Source organism: Pelophylax lessonae (assembly GCF_965119305.1).
Source record: "Pelophylax lessonae genome assembly, chromosome: 5".
Lineage (NCBI taxonomy): Eukaryota > Metazoa > Chordata > Amphibia > Anura > Ranidae > Pelophylax > Pelophylax lessonae.
Window position 1 is genome coordinate 460,658,508 of NC_138772.1, and position 16,112 is coordinate 460,674,619.

General features: G+C 44.0%; 1 protein-coding gene across 1 annotated transcript in view; it reads left to right on the top strand.

Moving 5' to 3' along the window:
* LOC309555716 (E3 ubiquitin-protein ligase RNF31-like) overlaps positions 1 to 16,112 on the top strand; it is a 118,267-nt gene that overhangs the window by 12,532 nt on the left and 89,623 nt on the right. Inside the window, exons 2-3 of the mRNA XM_082257775.1 lie at positions 1,933 to 1,971; positions 7,796 to 7,841. Of these exons, the coding sequence (XP_082113901.1) occupies positions 1,933 to 1,971; positions 7,796 to 7,841 (85 nt within the window). The remainder of the gene's footprint in view (positions 1 to 1,932; positions 1,972 to 7,795; positions 7,842 to 16,112) is intronic.

Sequence of the window (16,112 nt, forward strand, 5' to 3'; positions counted from 1 at the left end):
TTACCTCTGGATTATCAGTACAGTTTTTTCTCCTTTTGTTGTCCACCAGTAGTACTTTTGTATTCATATTCTTCATTTGTCTCTTGAAGACTCTAGTTCATACTTCTGGTATACTTTCTCTTGAAATCTTTTTACCAATATATCTGCTTGTTCATCATAATCTTTTGTGGAATGGCAATTTCTACGTGGCCTCATTAGTTTTCCTTTTGGTATGCTTTCTATCCACTTAGGAAGGTGGCAACGTGTTGTTGGTATACAGCCATTCCTATTTGTTTGTTTTAAAAAAAATGTTTTAGTATGCAGGCTGCCATTTGTTTAAAGATCTCCAGATCAAGATAATTAATGCTTTAATGACTGGTGAATGAAATATTCTACTTATAATGATTGATTTCTGTGAAGAAATCCTGTAATGTTTCCTTTGTGCCTTCCCATAAAAGGTCGATATTGTCTATATATTGCCTGTAAAACTTCAGGCTTGGTCGGATTTTACTACATATTTGTTCTTCCTCCCATTAGTTCATAAAAAATATTAGCAACACTGGGAGCATATTCTACCCACTGCAGATATACTGTGGCAAGGTGGCTCGGCTGCGTGAATCGCAGTACCCAAACGTAGCTCCTCAGGAGCGCACGCAGCGATTCAAGAGAGGGAAAGTTGATCTGCTGCGTCAGGGGCCGCAATTGCTGCTGGGCACCCGCGATCACTTCTCAGGGAGACAGAACAGCGGCCTGTCGTTATAAACATGACAAACCGTTGTTCTGTCAGCAATTAGCACAGGGCTCCTGTGTTCCTCCTATTTAGGAACACAGGTCCCTGTCATGATTCCATAAGCCCATCCCCCCTCACAGCTAGAAAACACCCCCTAGACATACATTTAACCCTTTGATCGCCTCTGGTATTAACCCCTTCCCTGCCAGTGTCATTCATACAGTAACAGTGCATATTTTATAGCACTGAGTATTGTAGTAATGTCACTTGTCCCCCAAAAGTGTCAAAAATGTCAGTTAGGTGTCCGATCTGTTCGCTGAAATGTTGCAGTCCTGCTAAAAATGGCTGAACGCCACCATCACTAGTAAAAAATTTTTTTTTACAAAAATGACATAAATATTTCCCCTAGTTTGTAGAGGCGATAACTTTTGCGCAAACCAATCAATATACACTTATTGGGATTTTTTTTACCAAAAATATGTGGCAGAATACAAAATTGGCCTAAAATGATGATTTTATTAGCAGAAAGTAAAAAATATTGTTTTTTTTTTTTTTTTCAAAATTGTTGCTCTTTTTTTGTTTATAGCACAAAAAATTAAAATTGCAGAGGTGATCAAATACCACCATAATGTACTGTCACACTATCAGTTGGGTAACATCCCAGTGTCACGCCACCATAAAATTACTTTAATATCACTGTAAAGGGAGGTGTATTGTAGTTTACTTTATTAGATTTAATACACAGTGTTAGTGTTAGTTTGATAACATTATAGTGCTACACCATCAGTTTAGCAACATTGCAGCCCACACAACCATCCATCCTATCCATCTAGCCACTATCCATCCATAAAAGCTGTGTATAAGCATCAACCCTGCTGGAAATTATGTCTTTGGGTAAAAGAAGATAAAATGTGTTAAATGTTGCTGATATTGCTTTATCTGTGATCGAGGGGACATTTCACTGAAATTGGGACCTGGGGAGTTTAGAAGAATGCCCAACTCAACACCAGAAGTATGGCTTTAAAGTTTTTTTAATTGAATCCCCGACCAATCAGTTTAGTAATGTTTCCTTTTAATTCATATATATTAATATTATTAATATACTGTACATTTTCTGAAATTAACCAAGAAAATGGTCAATGCTGTAAGGAAACTGTAATGTTGTAAATTGTATACTACAATTCATCCCTGCAGTATAATCTAATATTGTCATTATGTTCCAGACCATGAAAATAGAACATGTGGAAAATACCTGCCTCCAGGTCAGTACATGGCATTGTGCCAGAGACAGTCTGCTAAAAGAGACAGCAAAATTGTAAAATATGATTTACAGGATAATTGTTTTGCTTTAACTCTATATTATTGTAGCCACAGTTTTGGTGATCACATGGATCCATTAATTAACAATGCCTTTTATCACCAGCACTGAGTTAAAAAAGAAAGAGGATGCCTGTAAAAATCAACTTAATTTACTTAAAGGGTATGTAAAGAAAAAGTTCCACAACTTTCTTTTTCAGTTTAAAGTGGTTGTAAACCCTTACCCATTTAAGTGACTAACCTCAGGTTACACACAGATTTGAAACATATCCTCCAACATAGATTGTACCTGTTTATCTGCAGCCACCTCTTCTCTACAGCCATCTAAAACACACATTTTACGCAGCATTTCTGAGTGTCCAGAGGTAGGGCGCAGATCTGATGTCACACCCTACACAGCATAGAGCAGGATGCTGAGAGTAATCTGAGAGTGGCGGAAACAGACACCCACCTCCTCCCTCCACACTGTCTCATAGGGAACATGCACATCATCTGCCATGTGTTTGGGGGGTGGAAGGGCCATCTTATGGGATTGTCTGGTGTGGTCATAGACTGTCAAAAGTAAGACATGCAAATAGCAGAGCAATGACAGAGCAGACAGAAATTACAGTAGGTACTTTGAAACTAAGTACACACTATAGATGGAAATGCTTTGTTATTTTTCATTTCAGAGATTTACAACCACTTTAAGATCAAATAGGGAAGGTTACACACTCCTTTCAGTTTAATTTTTGATGTCTGTGTCCTGTTAGTTAAGGTTTTCTTCACTTCCTTTCCCAGAGATGCAACAGGAGTAGAAATGGATAAATAGTTATCAGAATTCCCCTCTTAAGGTATACTCACATTGGCAGTTTTAACTGTACCTGGGGAGCAGTATGAGTGCTCCGCACCGTACCTGGGAACAGCTAAGCATACCTTGCCTGGGCTGGGATCACTTGACAGAGGTGGCTCTGGGTGCATTTAATTTGTAGTCCAGTACACTTTGCTTCAGTGTAAGCGCAAACCATGCCTTACACCTGAAACCATGCAAACCATGCCTGACAAAGATACATACCTACAAACCTACAGAACTCTGAGCACAGATGTCTCCATAGATCACTGAGAACAGATCTCTCCATGGATCGCTGAGCACAGAACTCTCCAAAGATCACTGCGCACAGATCTTTCCATGGATCGCTGAGCACAGAACTCTCCAAAGATCATGGAGCACAAAATTCTCCATAGATCACTGAGCACAGGTCTCTCCACAGATCACTGAGCACAGATCTCTCCATGGATCGCTGATCACAGAACTCTCCATAGATCACTGAGCACAGAACTTTCCATAGATCACTGAGCATAGATCTTTCCATGGATCGCTGAGCACAGAACTCTCCATAGATCACGGAGCACAAAATTCTCCATAGATCACTAAGCACAGGTCTCTCCACAGATCACTGAGCACAGATCTCTCCATGGATCGCTGATCACAGAACTCTCCATAGATCACTGAGCACAGACCTTTCCATAGATCACTGAGCATAGATCTCTCCTTAGATCACTGAGCACAGAACTCTCCATAGATCACTGAGCACAGAATTCTCCAAAGATCATGAGCATAGAACTCTCCATAGATCACTGAGTACAGAACTCTCCATAGATCACTGAGCACAGAACTCTCTATAGATCATGGAGCACAGAACTCTCCTTAGATTACTGAACACAGAACTCTCTATAGATCACTGAGCACAGAACTCTCCATAGATCACTGAGCACAGAAATCGCCATAGATCACTGAGCACAAATCTCCCCATGGATTGCTAAGCACACAACACTCCATAGATCACTGAGCACATGATCTCACCATAAATCACTAAGCACAGGCATCTCCATAGATCACTGAGCACAAATCTCTCAATGGATCGCTGAGCACAGAACTCTCCATAGATCACTGCACACAGATCCCTCCATGGATCGCTGAGGACAGAAAGCTTCATAGATCACTGAACACAGAACTCTCCATAGATCACTGAGCACAGATCTCTCCATAGATCACTGAGCACAGAACTCTCTATAGATCACTGAGCACAGAACTCTCCTTAGATCACTGAGCACAGAACTCTCTATAGATCACGAAGCACAGAACTCTCCATAGATCACAGAGAACAGATCTCTTCATATATCACTGAGCACAGATCTCTCCATGGAATGCTGAGCACAGAACTTTACATGGATCACTGTGCACAGAACTCTCTATAGATCATTGAGCACAGAACTCTCTATAGATCTCTAAGTACAGATCTCTCTAGGGATAGATGAGTACAGAATTCTCCATAGATCACTGAGCACAGAATGCTCCATAGATCATTAAGCACAGAACTCTCCATAGATCCCTGAGCACAGAATTTTCCATAGATCATTGAGCACAAAACTCTCCATAGATCACTGAGCTGGGATGGGATCAGGGGATGGATGTAGCCGGGATGGGATCGGGGTGGTGGATGGACCTGATATGGGATCGGGGTGGTGGATTGAGCCAGGATGGGATTGGGGGATGGATGGAGCCGGGATAGGATTGGGGTGGTGAATGGAGTCAGGATGGGATCAGGGGATGGATGGAGCTGGGGTGGGATCAGGGTGGTTGATGGAGCCAGGATGGGTTTAGGGTGGTGAATGGACCCAGGATGGAATCAGGTGGTGGATGGGATCAGGGGATGGATCAAGCCAAGATGAGATTAGGGGATAGATGAGCTGGGATGGGTTTAGGGAAATGGATAGAGCCGGGATTGAATCAGGGGATTGATGGAGCTGGGATGGGATCAGGGGATGGATGGAGCTGGGGTGGGATTGGGGTAATGGATGGAACCGGGATGGGATCATGGGAAGTATAAAGCCGGGATGGGATTTGGGTGGTGGATGGAGCCTGGATGGGATCAGGGGATGGATGGAGCTGGGTTGGGATCAGGGGTGGTGGATGGACCTGGGATGGGATTGGGGTGGTGGATGGAATTGGGATGACATTGGGGGGTGGATGGAGCCAGGATGGGATGGGGTGGTAGATGGAGCAGGGATGGGATCAGGGGATGGATGGAGCTTGGATGGGATTAGGGTGGTGGATGGAGCCAGAATGGGATCAGGGGATGGATGGAGCTGGCTTGGGTTTGGGAGAATGGATGGAGCGGGATGGGATAAGGGAATTGATGGAGCTGGGATGGGATCAGCTGTGACCTGGGATGCCAGGATGGGAATGGGATCGGATGGGAATGCCAGGATTGGGTTAGGATTGGAGTGGTGGATGGAGCCGGGATGGGATTAGGGGATGGATGGAGCTGGGATGGGTTCGGGGGAATGGATAGACCCAGAATGGGATCAGGGGATTGATGGAATTGGGATGGGATCAAGGGAATGGATGGAGCTGGGATGGGATTGGGGAATGGATGGAGCCAGGATGGGATCAGGGGATGGGTGGAGCTGGGGTGGGTTGGGGAATGGATGCAGTCAGGATGGAATCAGGGGATTAATGGAGCTGGGATGCGATCATGGGAGGTGGATGGAGCCAGGATGGGATTAGGATTGGTGGATGCAGCCAGGATGGGATCAGGAGATGGATGGAGCCGGGATGGGATGGGGTAGTGGAAGGAGCCGGGATGTGATCGGGGTGGTGGATGGAGCCGGGATGGGATCGGGGATGGAGGGAGCTGGGATGGGATTGGGGTGGTGGATGGAGCTGGAATGGATGGAGCTGGGATGGGTTTGGGGGAATGGATGGAGCCGGGATGAGATAAGGGGATTGATAGAGCTGGGATGGGATCAGCTGCGGCACGGGATGGGGATGGGATTGTATGGGAATGCCAGGATTGGGATAGGATGGGGGTGGTGGATGGAGCTGGGATGGGATCAGGGGATGGATGAAGCAGGGATTGGATTGGGGTGGTGGATGGAGCCGGGATGGGATCAGGGAATGAATGGAGTCAGGATGGGATTGGAGTGGTGGATGGAGTCGGGATGGGATCAGGGGATGGATGGAGCTGGAATGGGTTTGGGGGGATGGATGGATCAAGGATGGGAACAGGAGATTGATGGAACTGGGATGGGATCAAGGGAATGGATGGAGCTGGGATGGGATTGGGCTGGTGGATGGAGCCGGAATGGGATCAGGGAATGGATGGAGCTGGGATGGGTTTGGGGGAATGGATGGAGCCGGGATGGTATAAGGGGATTGATAGAGCTGGGATGGGATCAGCTGTGACACGGGATGGGGATGGGATTGTATGGGAATGCCAGGATTGGGATAGGATGGGGTGGTGGATGGAGCTGGGATGGGATCAGGGGATGGATGGAGCAGGGATGAAATTGGGGTGGTGGATGGAGCCAGGATGGGATCAGGGAATGAATGGAGTCAGGATGGGATTGGAGTGGTGGATGGAGTCGGGATGGGATCAGGGGATGGATGGATATGGAATAGGTTCGGGGGATGGATGGACCAAGGATGGGGACAGGAGATTGATGGAACTGGGATGGGATCAAGGGAATGGATGGAGCTGGGATGGGATTGGGGTGGTGGGTGGAGCTGGAATGGGATCGGGGATGGATGGAGCTGGGATGGGATTGAGGATGGATGGAGCTGGGATGGGATTGGGGTGGTGGATGGAGAGTGGATGGGACCAGGGGATGGATAGAGCTGGGAAGGGATTGGGGTGGTGGATGGAGCTACCAGAAATCTCCCTCCACTAAGTCTGGCTGCAGCCGTTTTAACTGTGGGCAGCTGAAGCTGCTGCCTGCTCTCTTCCTGGATTTACACAGACACATAGAGGCACACACATATATACAACCAGACACACTCACACCACTGCTTGCCTGCACCATTCTCCTCTCTTGATGAATACACATGGATCTCTGCAGTCTCCTGTTATCTCCGCCCTCGTCCAGCCCCCTACAGCTCTGCAGCTCTTCTTGGCTTTCCTATGACTCATCTCTCATCCCTTGCTGGCAAACTCTCATTAAAGTGAAAGAGAGAGAGCTGTGCATGATGTCATTAGCCTAGGCAAATTACCAAAAGGAGGAAGTGAGCTGTATAAGGTATTTACTGGCAGAAAAAAAATGTTTTACTATCCAAAGTCAAAACAACAGGGCAGAGGATTTAATAGACGGAAAGATGAAAAAAATGAATGAAGGTCCACATTAAGGTATGAATATTTGTTCTCTACAAATGTCAGTCAGACACTTGGGAATTGTTCCTTTACTTTTTTGTTATTTATTTATTTTTTTTGTATTGAGCTTTTCATTTATATAAATAATTTTGCTTTTCTTTACCTTTTATCACACTTTAGTTAATCAGAATTTTTTTTTTCAGTTTTGGATAGAGTGTAGAGGGATTAGAGCACCTCTCAGGTTTTTATTGCCTTCCATGTCCCCATTAGGGAGATTCATTCTATTTGTCCTGTTTACCATTATCATCTAAAGTGAAAGATAATTCAACATTTTGGGTTGTCCCTAGAAAAGTTATAGAGGGGAAATCTTCCAATGATAACACTAGTTCTGGTGACCTGGGGCACCCCAAGGGATTCTCTTAATTTGTAGGGATTTCCTCTCACTTCCTGTTTTGGCTATGGGACAGGAAGGGAAGGTAAATCTCCCCAATGGGACACAGATGGCAAAAAAAAAAAAATGATGGGGCTAAAACCCTCCCTTACTCTATTCAAAATTTAAAAAAAAACAAAAAAAAAAAACTTTACGTGTAGTTCAATTTTAGGCCTTGTAAAAATGACTTCTCTCTTTATTTGACTTTAGATTTTCATTCGTCGATGTTTAAGTTGCCTTTGCTGTAAACAAAAAGGTAAACTTCATAAATGTTTATCATGTAAAGATGTGTCTACTTACAAGCAACTTGTAGTATAGCGCATACCTCTAAATATTTAATGTGTACTTAACTAGTTGCCATCTATGCTATAGCCGAAAGATTGCTACAGCGCGGACCTAAATTGCCAGGAGGGAGCACATTGACGTCCTCCCGTGCATGAGCTGCCTGTGCTCTTCCTGCGAAGCGTGCCCGGCTCGCTCTGTGATCAGTGAGTCCATGAGACCCGCCTGATCACAGATCGGAGTAAGGGGGCGTTCCCGCCCCCTTACCATGTAATCAGCTGTCAGCCAATGACAGCTGATCATGTAAACAGCAGCCGGCGATCAGCTGTTTTTTCTCCTCACACTGTCAATCAGTGCTGTCAGAGGGACATCGGTCCCGAAGAGGAAAGGAATTATTTGTGCCCCCAGTGCCACCTACCAGTGCCCACCAGTATCACCCACCAGTGCACACAAGTGCCACCTACCAGTGCCCAACAGCACCACCTACCAGTGCCCACTAGTGCCACCTACCAGTGCCCACCAGGGCCACCTATCAGTGCTCACCAGTGCCCCCTATAAGTGCCCCATCATAAGTGTCACCTACCAGTGCCTATCAGAGTGCAACCCATCAGTGCCATCTATTAGTGCCCATCAGTGCCTATGAGTGCCGCCTATTAGTGCCCTTCAGCAACACCTACCAGTGCCCTTCAGTGCCGCACATCAGTGCCGCACATCAGTGCCTATTGGTGCCACCCATCAGTGCTGCCTTATCAGTGCTGCCTTATCAGTGCCCATCAGTGCCGCCTTATCATTGCCCATCAGTGTCGCCTATCAGTGCCCACCAGTGCAGCCTATCAGTGCCCATCAGTGCAGCCTATCAGTGCCCATCAGTGCAGCCTATCAGTTCCCATCAGTGCAGCCTACCAGTGCCTATCAAGGCCCATCAGTGCCGCCTCATCAGTGCACATCAATGAAGGAGAAAAATTACCTGTTTGCTAAATTTTATAACAAACTATAAAAACTGCTTTTTATTTATTTTTTCAAAATGTTTGGTCTTTTTTTGTTTGTTCAGCAAAAAATAAAAACCCCAGTAGTGATTAAATACCACCAAAAGAAAGCTTTATTTGTTTGAAAAAAATTATAAAAATTTCATTTGGGTATAGTTTTGCATGACCGCGCAATTTTCATTCAAAGTGCGACAGCGCTGAAAGCTGAATATTGGCCTGGGCAGGAGGGGGGTTTAAGTGCCCAGTAGGCAAGTGGTTAAAATAGTTGCCGACCACCCGCTGCAGTTTTACTGTGGCAAGGTGGCTCAGCTGCGCGAATCGAGGTACCTGTATGCCGGTGGCGCGCAGGGGTAGGGGCTGCGCGCCCGCCGTCCCCGGGGGGATCTGATATGGTCAGTCATCAATGATTTATGGCCTGGACCTGGTGATTAGTTCTGACCAATGACAGGCACAGGAAATGATGAAATCTCCTCTACTGGAGCCCTTTTCGGTTCCAGCGTGAGAGGAGAAAGCATCTGACAGTGAGTACACAAGCAGTACACTGACACCAGTACACATAGGCACATGTGCCATCCCCTGATCATCCCCCCTCAGTTAACCCTTTCACTCTTTGTCACAGTGTCACTATATACAGTATACAGATAATTTACTGATCACTGTATTAGTGTCACTTGTGACTCCAGTTATTGTGAGCGACAGTTAGTGGTAGTTAGTGTCTGTCCCATATAGGTTTAGGGTATACGCCATATATCCCCTAATAAAGATTTAACCCCCTGATCACCCCCAGTTAACCTCTTCACTGCCCTGTCACAGTGTCACTATTATAGTGTACAGATCTTTTTTCTGATGACTGTATTAGTGTTACAGGTGACGTCAGTTAGTGTTAATGTTAGTTAGCGTCAATCCAGGACAGCGTCTGATTGCCCTCCACATATTTAGTAATACATTTTAACCCTTTGATTGTCAGTGACACAAACACACTAAAGACCTCCATTACTAGTATAGTGTCTGAACGAATCAATATCTTTGATCTGATCAGAACTATACTAGTGTCTCCAATAGTATAGTATAGTGTTTCCAAAATGAAGTGTTAGCAGGATCAGCCCCAACACCTGCCAGCACCTGTGTTTTGCCCTCTCTGCCCAGCCCCCAAGAAGTGCAATATCAGCAGATCATTGTCACTTTCGATACATAGCACACAAAACCACAGCTTTAGCAGAGTCAGGCCTGATCTCTGCTAGCGCTAGCAGTTAAATTTTTTGTTAGCGGTTCAAAAAGTCCTTGACAGCCAGGTGCTTTTTTATCTGTGAATCACACTAGGTACCTATAAATTTATGGGCCAAAATGTCCAAACAGAGGTACAATAGTGAAGAGGCTTAAATGATGCTGAGCATGATAGATGAGAGCGATGAGGAAACCTCACTGTCAGAATCAGGCTCGGTATTCAAACCTGTTGAGAGCAGCGGCACACTGACAGATAGCTCTGATGACAGAGTAGTGGTCCCTGCTAAGGTCAGGCATACCTGACCCCGTTCTTCTGTTGCTGAGGTGGAACAATCACATGGTTCTCGTATGCAGCAGAGTGTTGGTACTAGTGCCGCTTAACCTCCTGGTGAACTGGCAAGCACCAGCGGCATAGTACATCCTGGTCGTAGACAAACCAGCACTGCAGTAACACTTGGTGGCAAAAGTGCAGTTCAAGCTGGTGCGGTGGCTAGCACATGTAGTGTCCCGCAGCCACCAAGAATTCGAAGACAGGCCCGTAGAGCCCATAGTGTCCTTCCTGATGTGCTTGCAAATCCTGATTGGGAGCCCACAACTTCTGCTGCGCCCGTACTTGCCTCATTCACTGGCCGACCTGAAATTCAGATGGGAACAGCTGATTTTACTCCCCTTGGTTTTTATGAGCTGTTTTTCACAGAAGATCTGTACTCTATTGTGGACCAAAGCAATTTATATGCCAATCAATTTATCACCGCAAATCCAAATTTGACCCTTGTCAGAGAATTTGCATGGAAACGTATCACTGTTTCTGAATTTACAGTATCTCACAAAAGTGAGTACAACCCTCAAATTTTTGTAAATATTTTATTAAATCTTTTCATGAGACAACATTGAAGAAATTATGCTTTGCTACGATGTAAAGTAGTGGGTGTACACCTTGTATAACAGTGTAAATTTGCTGTCCCCTCAAAATAACTTAACACACAGCCATTAATAGAAAAGGAGGGAAAAATCAGCGCTCGATTTCTGAGAATGGTGGACCTCAGAGATACCAAAAAGACGTGGAGATGAAGTGGAGATAAGACCAATGTTATGTGCAGGGTCAATAAAAATATGAGGAATCAGGAAATATCCAGAGATAATGATCATAAAAATAAGAATAATAGCAATGTGGATATAAAATATTCATATATCAATTCATCTATGAAATAAATAAACGTACATGACAATGCAAATTGTGCAAATAGCAAAATAAGTGCTGAAGTGCTAATGATTAGATAAATCAATAGCGTGATCAGTGATCAATCAATAGATAAAATGGTGAAAGTGCTTGTTGTGCTGAAGATACAAAGAAGTAAATAGCAGCTGTAAACAGCAAATAGTGCTGTGATGTGCTAACCATAAATTAACAAATTAAACAAAAGTCCATGTGCAAGTAAGCACTATACATAATAGTGATGAAAGTGCAAATAGTGCTAAATAGTGCAACAAATAACAAAATCACAAAAAATAACAAAATCATAAAAGCAGCAGGATGAATTCTGAAGTGTTTCGGGCAATATTATCTGCTAATATTCAGCCAATTGCTTCAGAACTCATTGGACGGCGCTTCACAGTGCAGATGGACAATGACCCAAAGCATACTGTGAAAACAACCAAAGAGTTTTTTAAGGGAAAGAAGTGGAATGTTATGCAATGGCCAAGTCAATCACCTGACCTGAATCCGATTGAGCATGCATTTCACTTGCTGAAGACAAAATTGAAGGGAAAATACCCCAAGAACAAGCAGGAACTGAAGACAGTTGCAGTAGAGGCCTGGCAGAGCATCACCAGGGATGAAACCTAGCGTCCGGTGATGTCTATGCGTTCCAGACTTCAGGCTGTAATTGACTGGAAAAGATTTGCAACCAAGTATTAAAAAGTGAAAGTTTGATTTATGATTGTTAATCTGTCCCATTACTTTTGGTCCCTTAAAAAGTGGGAGGCACATATACAAACTGTTGTAATTCCTACACTGTTCACCTGATTTGGATGTAAATACTCTCAAATTAAAGCTGAAAGTCTGCAGTTAAAGCACATCTTATTTGTTTCATTTCAAATCCATTGTGGTGGTGTATAGAGCCAAAAAGATTAGAATTGTGAATTGTGTAAATGTCCCAATATTTATGGACCTGAATCTATACATGTAGTTTCCGGATTTACGAGGGAAAAGATAGCAATGTGGAGCCCCCCATCTGCCCTGCCTACATAGTGAGCAGCGGCAAGTTGTTTGGGACTTGGTGTCACCCTTTTCGGAAAGGGGTACTATTTATTTGTGGACAATTATTACACAAGTGAGCCACTTTTTAGTCACCTTTTTGATTTTAGAATTGGCACCGTGGCACCATGTGACCTAATCACCGGGGCTTCCCCCAACGGCTTGTAGATTCCTGACTTAGACGGGGGAAAGAGCCTGCTTGAAGTGTAATAAATTGCTTGCAGTGAAGTGAAGGGACACACGGAATGTTTTAGCTCTGTCTTCCATTCACGCAGATACCACTGTCCAAATTACAACGGCGACTGGTGTTGTTGAGAAGCCCCTCTGTGTCCACAAATAAAACCTTAACATGGGAGGGGTGGACTTGAACGTCCAGATAATGGCACCGTACTTAATTGCCCGTAAGGCCAGACACTGATATAAAAAAGTGTCTGTATACTTATTCCATTTGGCTCTGCTGAATGCTTATGCAAAGCGTCAGGAGGAAGTGGATCCTTCCTAAAATTCCAGGAAGAGATCATGGTTTATGGACTTTTCATGCACCTTTGGACTTTTTATCTAGTTCACAAGCACAGCACTTAGTGTTTTATTGATATCATTAATATTGTTCTAGTGCTGCACACATTTTTGGTTTTTCTAATTTAGAAGGTTATATATTCTCTTTTTTTTGCTAGCGGCTGAGGTCCTATAGCGCTCACTTAACACATGGTTTTGAATAATAAATACATTATAATAGCATACAATACAGTAAAACAGTAGAATGGCGGTAATGGCTGCAAAGCAAACTATGGTTAACAATGAAAAACAGTGACAATAAAACATTACAAGTAAAAAAAAAAAACACAAAGTGCAATAGTCCCCTGCGCTCTGAAAAAACAAATGAAGTATCCCTTATTTATGAAGTCGACAATTGCAAAAAGGTTGGGACTTTAGATGAGAGACATAATTTGACCAGACTGATGGAAAAAAATAATTACATTTATTGATATGCACAATATTACATGTGGCAACATGATATGTGAATACAGACATCATAAATAGATAGTATAAAATTCAATGGCAAGGTTAAACACCCCCAAGTCAGATTCAATTAAACCAGCATGACAATGTAAAAGAGTAACAGAGTATAAAAGTACATCATAACCATTCATAACTGACGCGTTTCGTGGACTAAACTTTCCACTTCTTCAAGAGTAGGTATATGATCGATATCTATAAGAAATGTGTATAAGAAACATTGTGTTATATGATGGTAAAGAGACTGGGAGGGGGGGGGAGGGGAAATAATCCCCACATTCCCACAAACTTACACAGTGAGACTGGCGGTAAAGCAAAGCTGGAGGCAGAGGCAGAGACCCAAACGCCTCCCACGGGAGCTGAGGGAGCATACGGTCCATGGACAGGGCGAAGCACGCCGCACACAAGGGAAATATAGATGAAAGTGATGAGATTGATGCTTGTAATCACGTAAACACAGTATCTATATGGAATGAGTAAAAGGAAGTGATTACTGAGTATATATTGAATGATTGTATAGAAGTATCTATATGGAATGAGTAAAGGGGGATATATGAGAGTATGTATTATTTAGATTGTATAGAAGGACTTCATGTTACTTGCATATTAATATATAAAAAATTTTTGAGTAGGGGTATAGACTAAAAAAGTGTGGGTAAAAAACACAGTCAAGTGGGTAAAGAGATAGCGAAGTAGCCATGCAACAAATTAAAAAAACTGGTGATATAGTATACCAGTGAGAGGGTGAAATAAACCAGTGAAAAGGTTGAATGAATTAAAAACCGAGTGGTAATTGTGCTGATACAGTGAAGTGTTGGATAAAGTAAAAAGCCATAAGCCTGTGAGAAATACAGAGGTGGAAATGTGAATTACCGAATGAGGAGATACCACAGTGAGCAGGGAGTGTGCTCCGACTTCGCCGTTGGCCACCGACACTAAGGCTCCCAGCGTCACGTCGGTGCATGCATGAGGACCCGCGGGAACTGCAGGCAGATTGCCAAACCATCCACCGGACTGCCTCTAAATGCACTGAGGTGGAGAAACAGCCGTCGGCGTGTTGGCGCCAAAATGACGTCGCACGTCGGCGCAGGGCGTGGCGCCGATGTGCGGCGGCACCGCCCACCCGCCACCCCGCGCCCGAACGGGCGTAGGGAGAGGGAGGCCGCCGCACATCGCAGCTCCCGAGGAGAACAGTAGGAAACGTCCCCGCCCATCAGCAGGCCAGAGACGCTGTGCAGCAAAGAGTAAAGACTGGTGATGCAAGTCACCAATTGATACAATGTATGTACAGAAGTAGCATATACATGGAGTATAAAAAAAAAAATATCAGGTTCATATATGTGTTAGGAGTGCAAAGAAACCCCCAACTGGTCCGGAGGGAATCTGTACTGACACAGCGTATTGGGCTAAGGGATATAAGCCACTGTATACGGTCAGTGCACAGTAACACAATGTTATATAACCCTGTCTGTCAATGTCATGTCTCTCCATCCCTGATTCAGTAAGAAAGGAGGGGGAAGGGCGGGACTTTAAATGAAGCGCACGGTGGGAATTGCCGTGCGTCTCCATCCCTAATATCAATTGACAATTGCAAAAAGGTTGGGACTTTAGATGAGAGACATAATTTGACCAGACTGATGGAACAAAATAATTACATTTATTGATATGCACAATATTACATGTGGCAACATGATATGTGAATACAGACATCATAAATAGATAGTATAAAATTCAATGGCAAGGTTAAACACCCCCAAGTCAGGGTGTTTCTCTGAAAAAACAAATGAAGTATCCCTTATTTATGAAGTCCGATTACAGACAAGTCGCAGCGGGTTGAAAAAAAAAAAATTTCAAACCCCGCAGTGAGTAACAACCATTGCATTAAGGTCTTTAAAAATCTTGTGCTGGATGATTTACAGCAGTTAGTACCCCACAAGTAAGTCTATAATAATAGTAGACATATTGTGGAGGGTTTGGAGTCCTTGGAGAAAAGAAAGGACATCATTATAAGACCTGCTGATAAGGGAGGAGGAGTGGTGATTCTTGATAAAACATTTTATCACCAACAGTTGATGAACATGTTGGATGACCGGGCCACTTATGTCAGGTTGACCGGTGATCCAACTAAATGTTTTGAGGCTGAATTGAAGTCCTTAGTCAATTTAGGCTCCAGGACACATGTTCTAACAAAAATAAAAAAAGTATTTGACTCCGAGTGTATGTAGAATTCCTACGATTTACACACTCCCTAAAATTCATAAGGACGAAAAGTGCCTATCGTCAATGGTATTGGATCAGTGACAGCGAGGTTGGGCCAATACCTCTACAAATTTCTTTAGCCGAGTGTAGTTTGCACTAAGGGCTCTTTCACACGGGTGATCCGATCACATCCGCCTGTCAGTTTTTTAGGTGTATCTGATCAGATCCTCCATGCAGCTCTATGGGGCAGCGGATGTCAGCGGAGACACCTCCGCTGACACCCGCTGCCATCCGTATCCGATCCTGTCCGTGAAATCCGGACGGATGGAAACCCTATTTTTGTATCTATCAAGATACAAAGAATTTGTTGGTTTCTTTGGATGATGTGATGTTGGGTGAGGATTCGTTTGCCTTCTTAGTGACGGCCGACGTGTCCTCACTTTACACCATCATCCAACATGATGATGCCCTTCTAACATTAAAGTGGGCTCTCAGTAAGAGAGATGAGATCCCCTTTGCCCAGAAAAGATTTATACAGAAGTCACTGGACTTTAAGTATGAT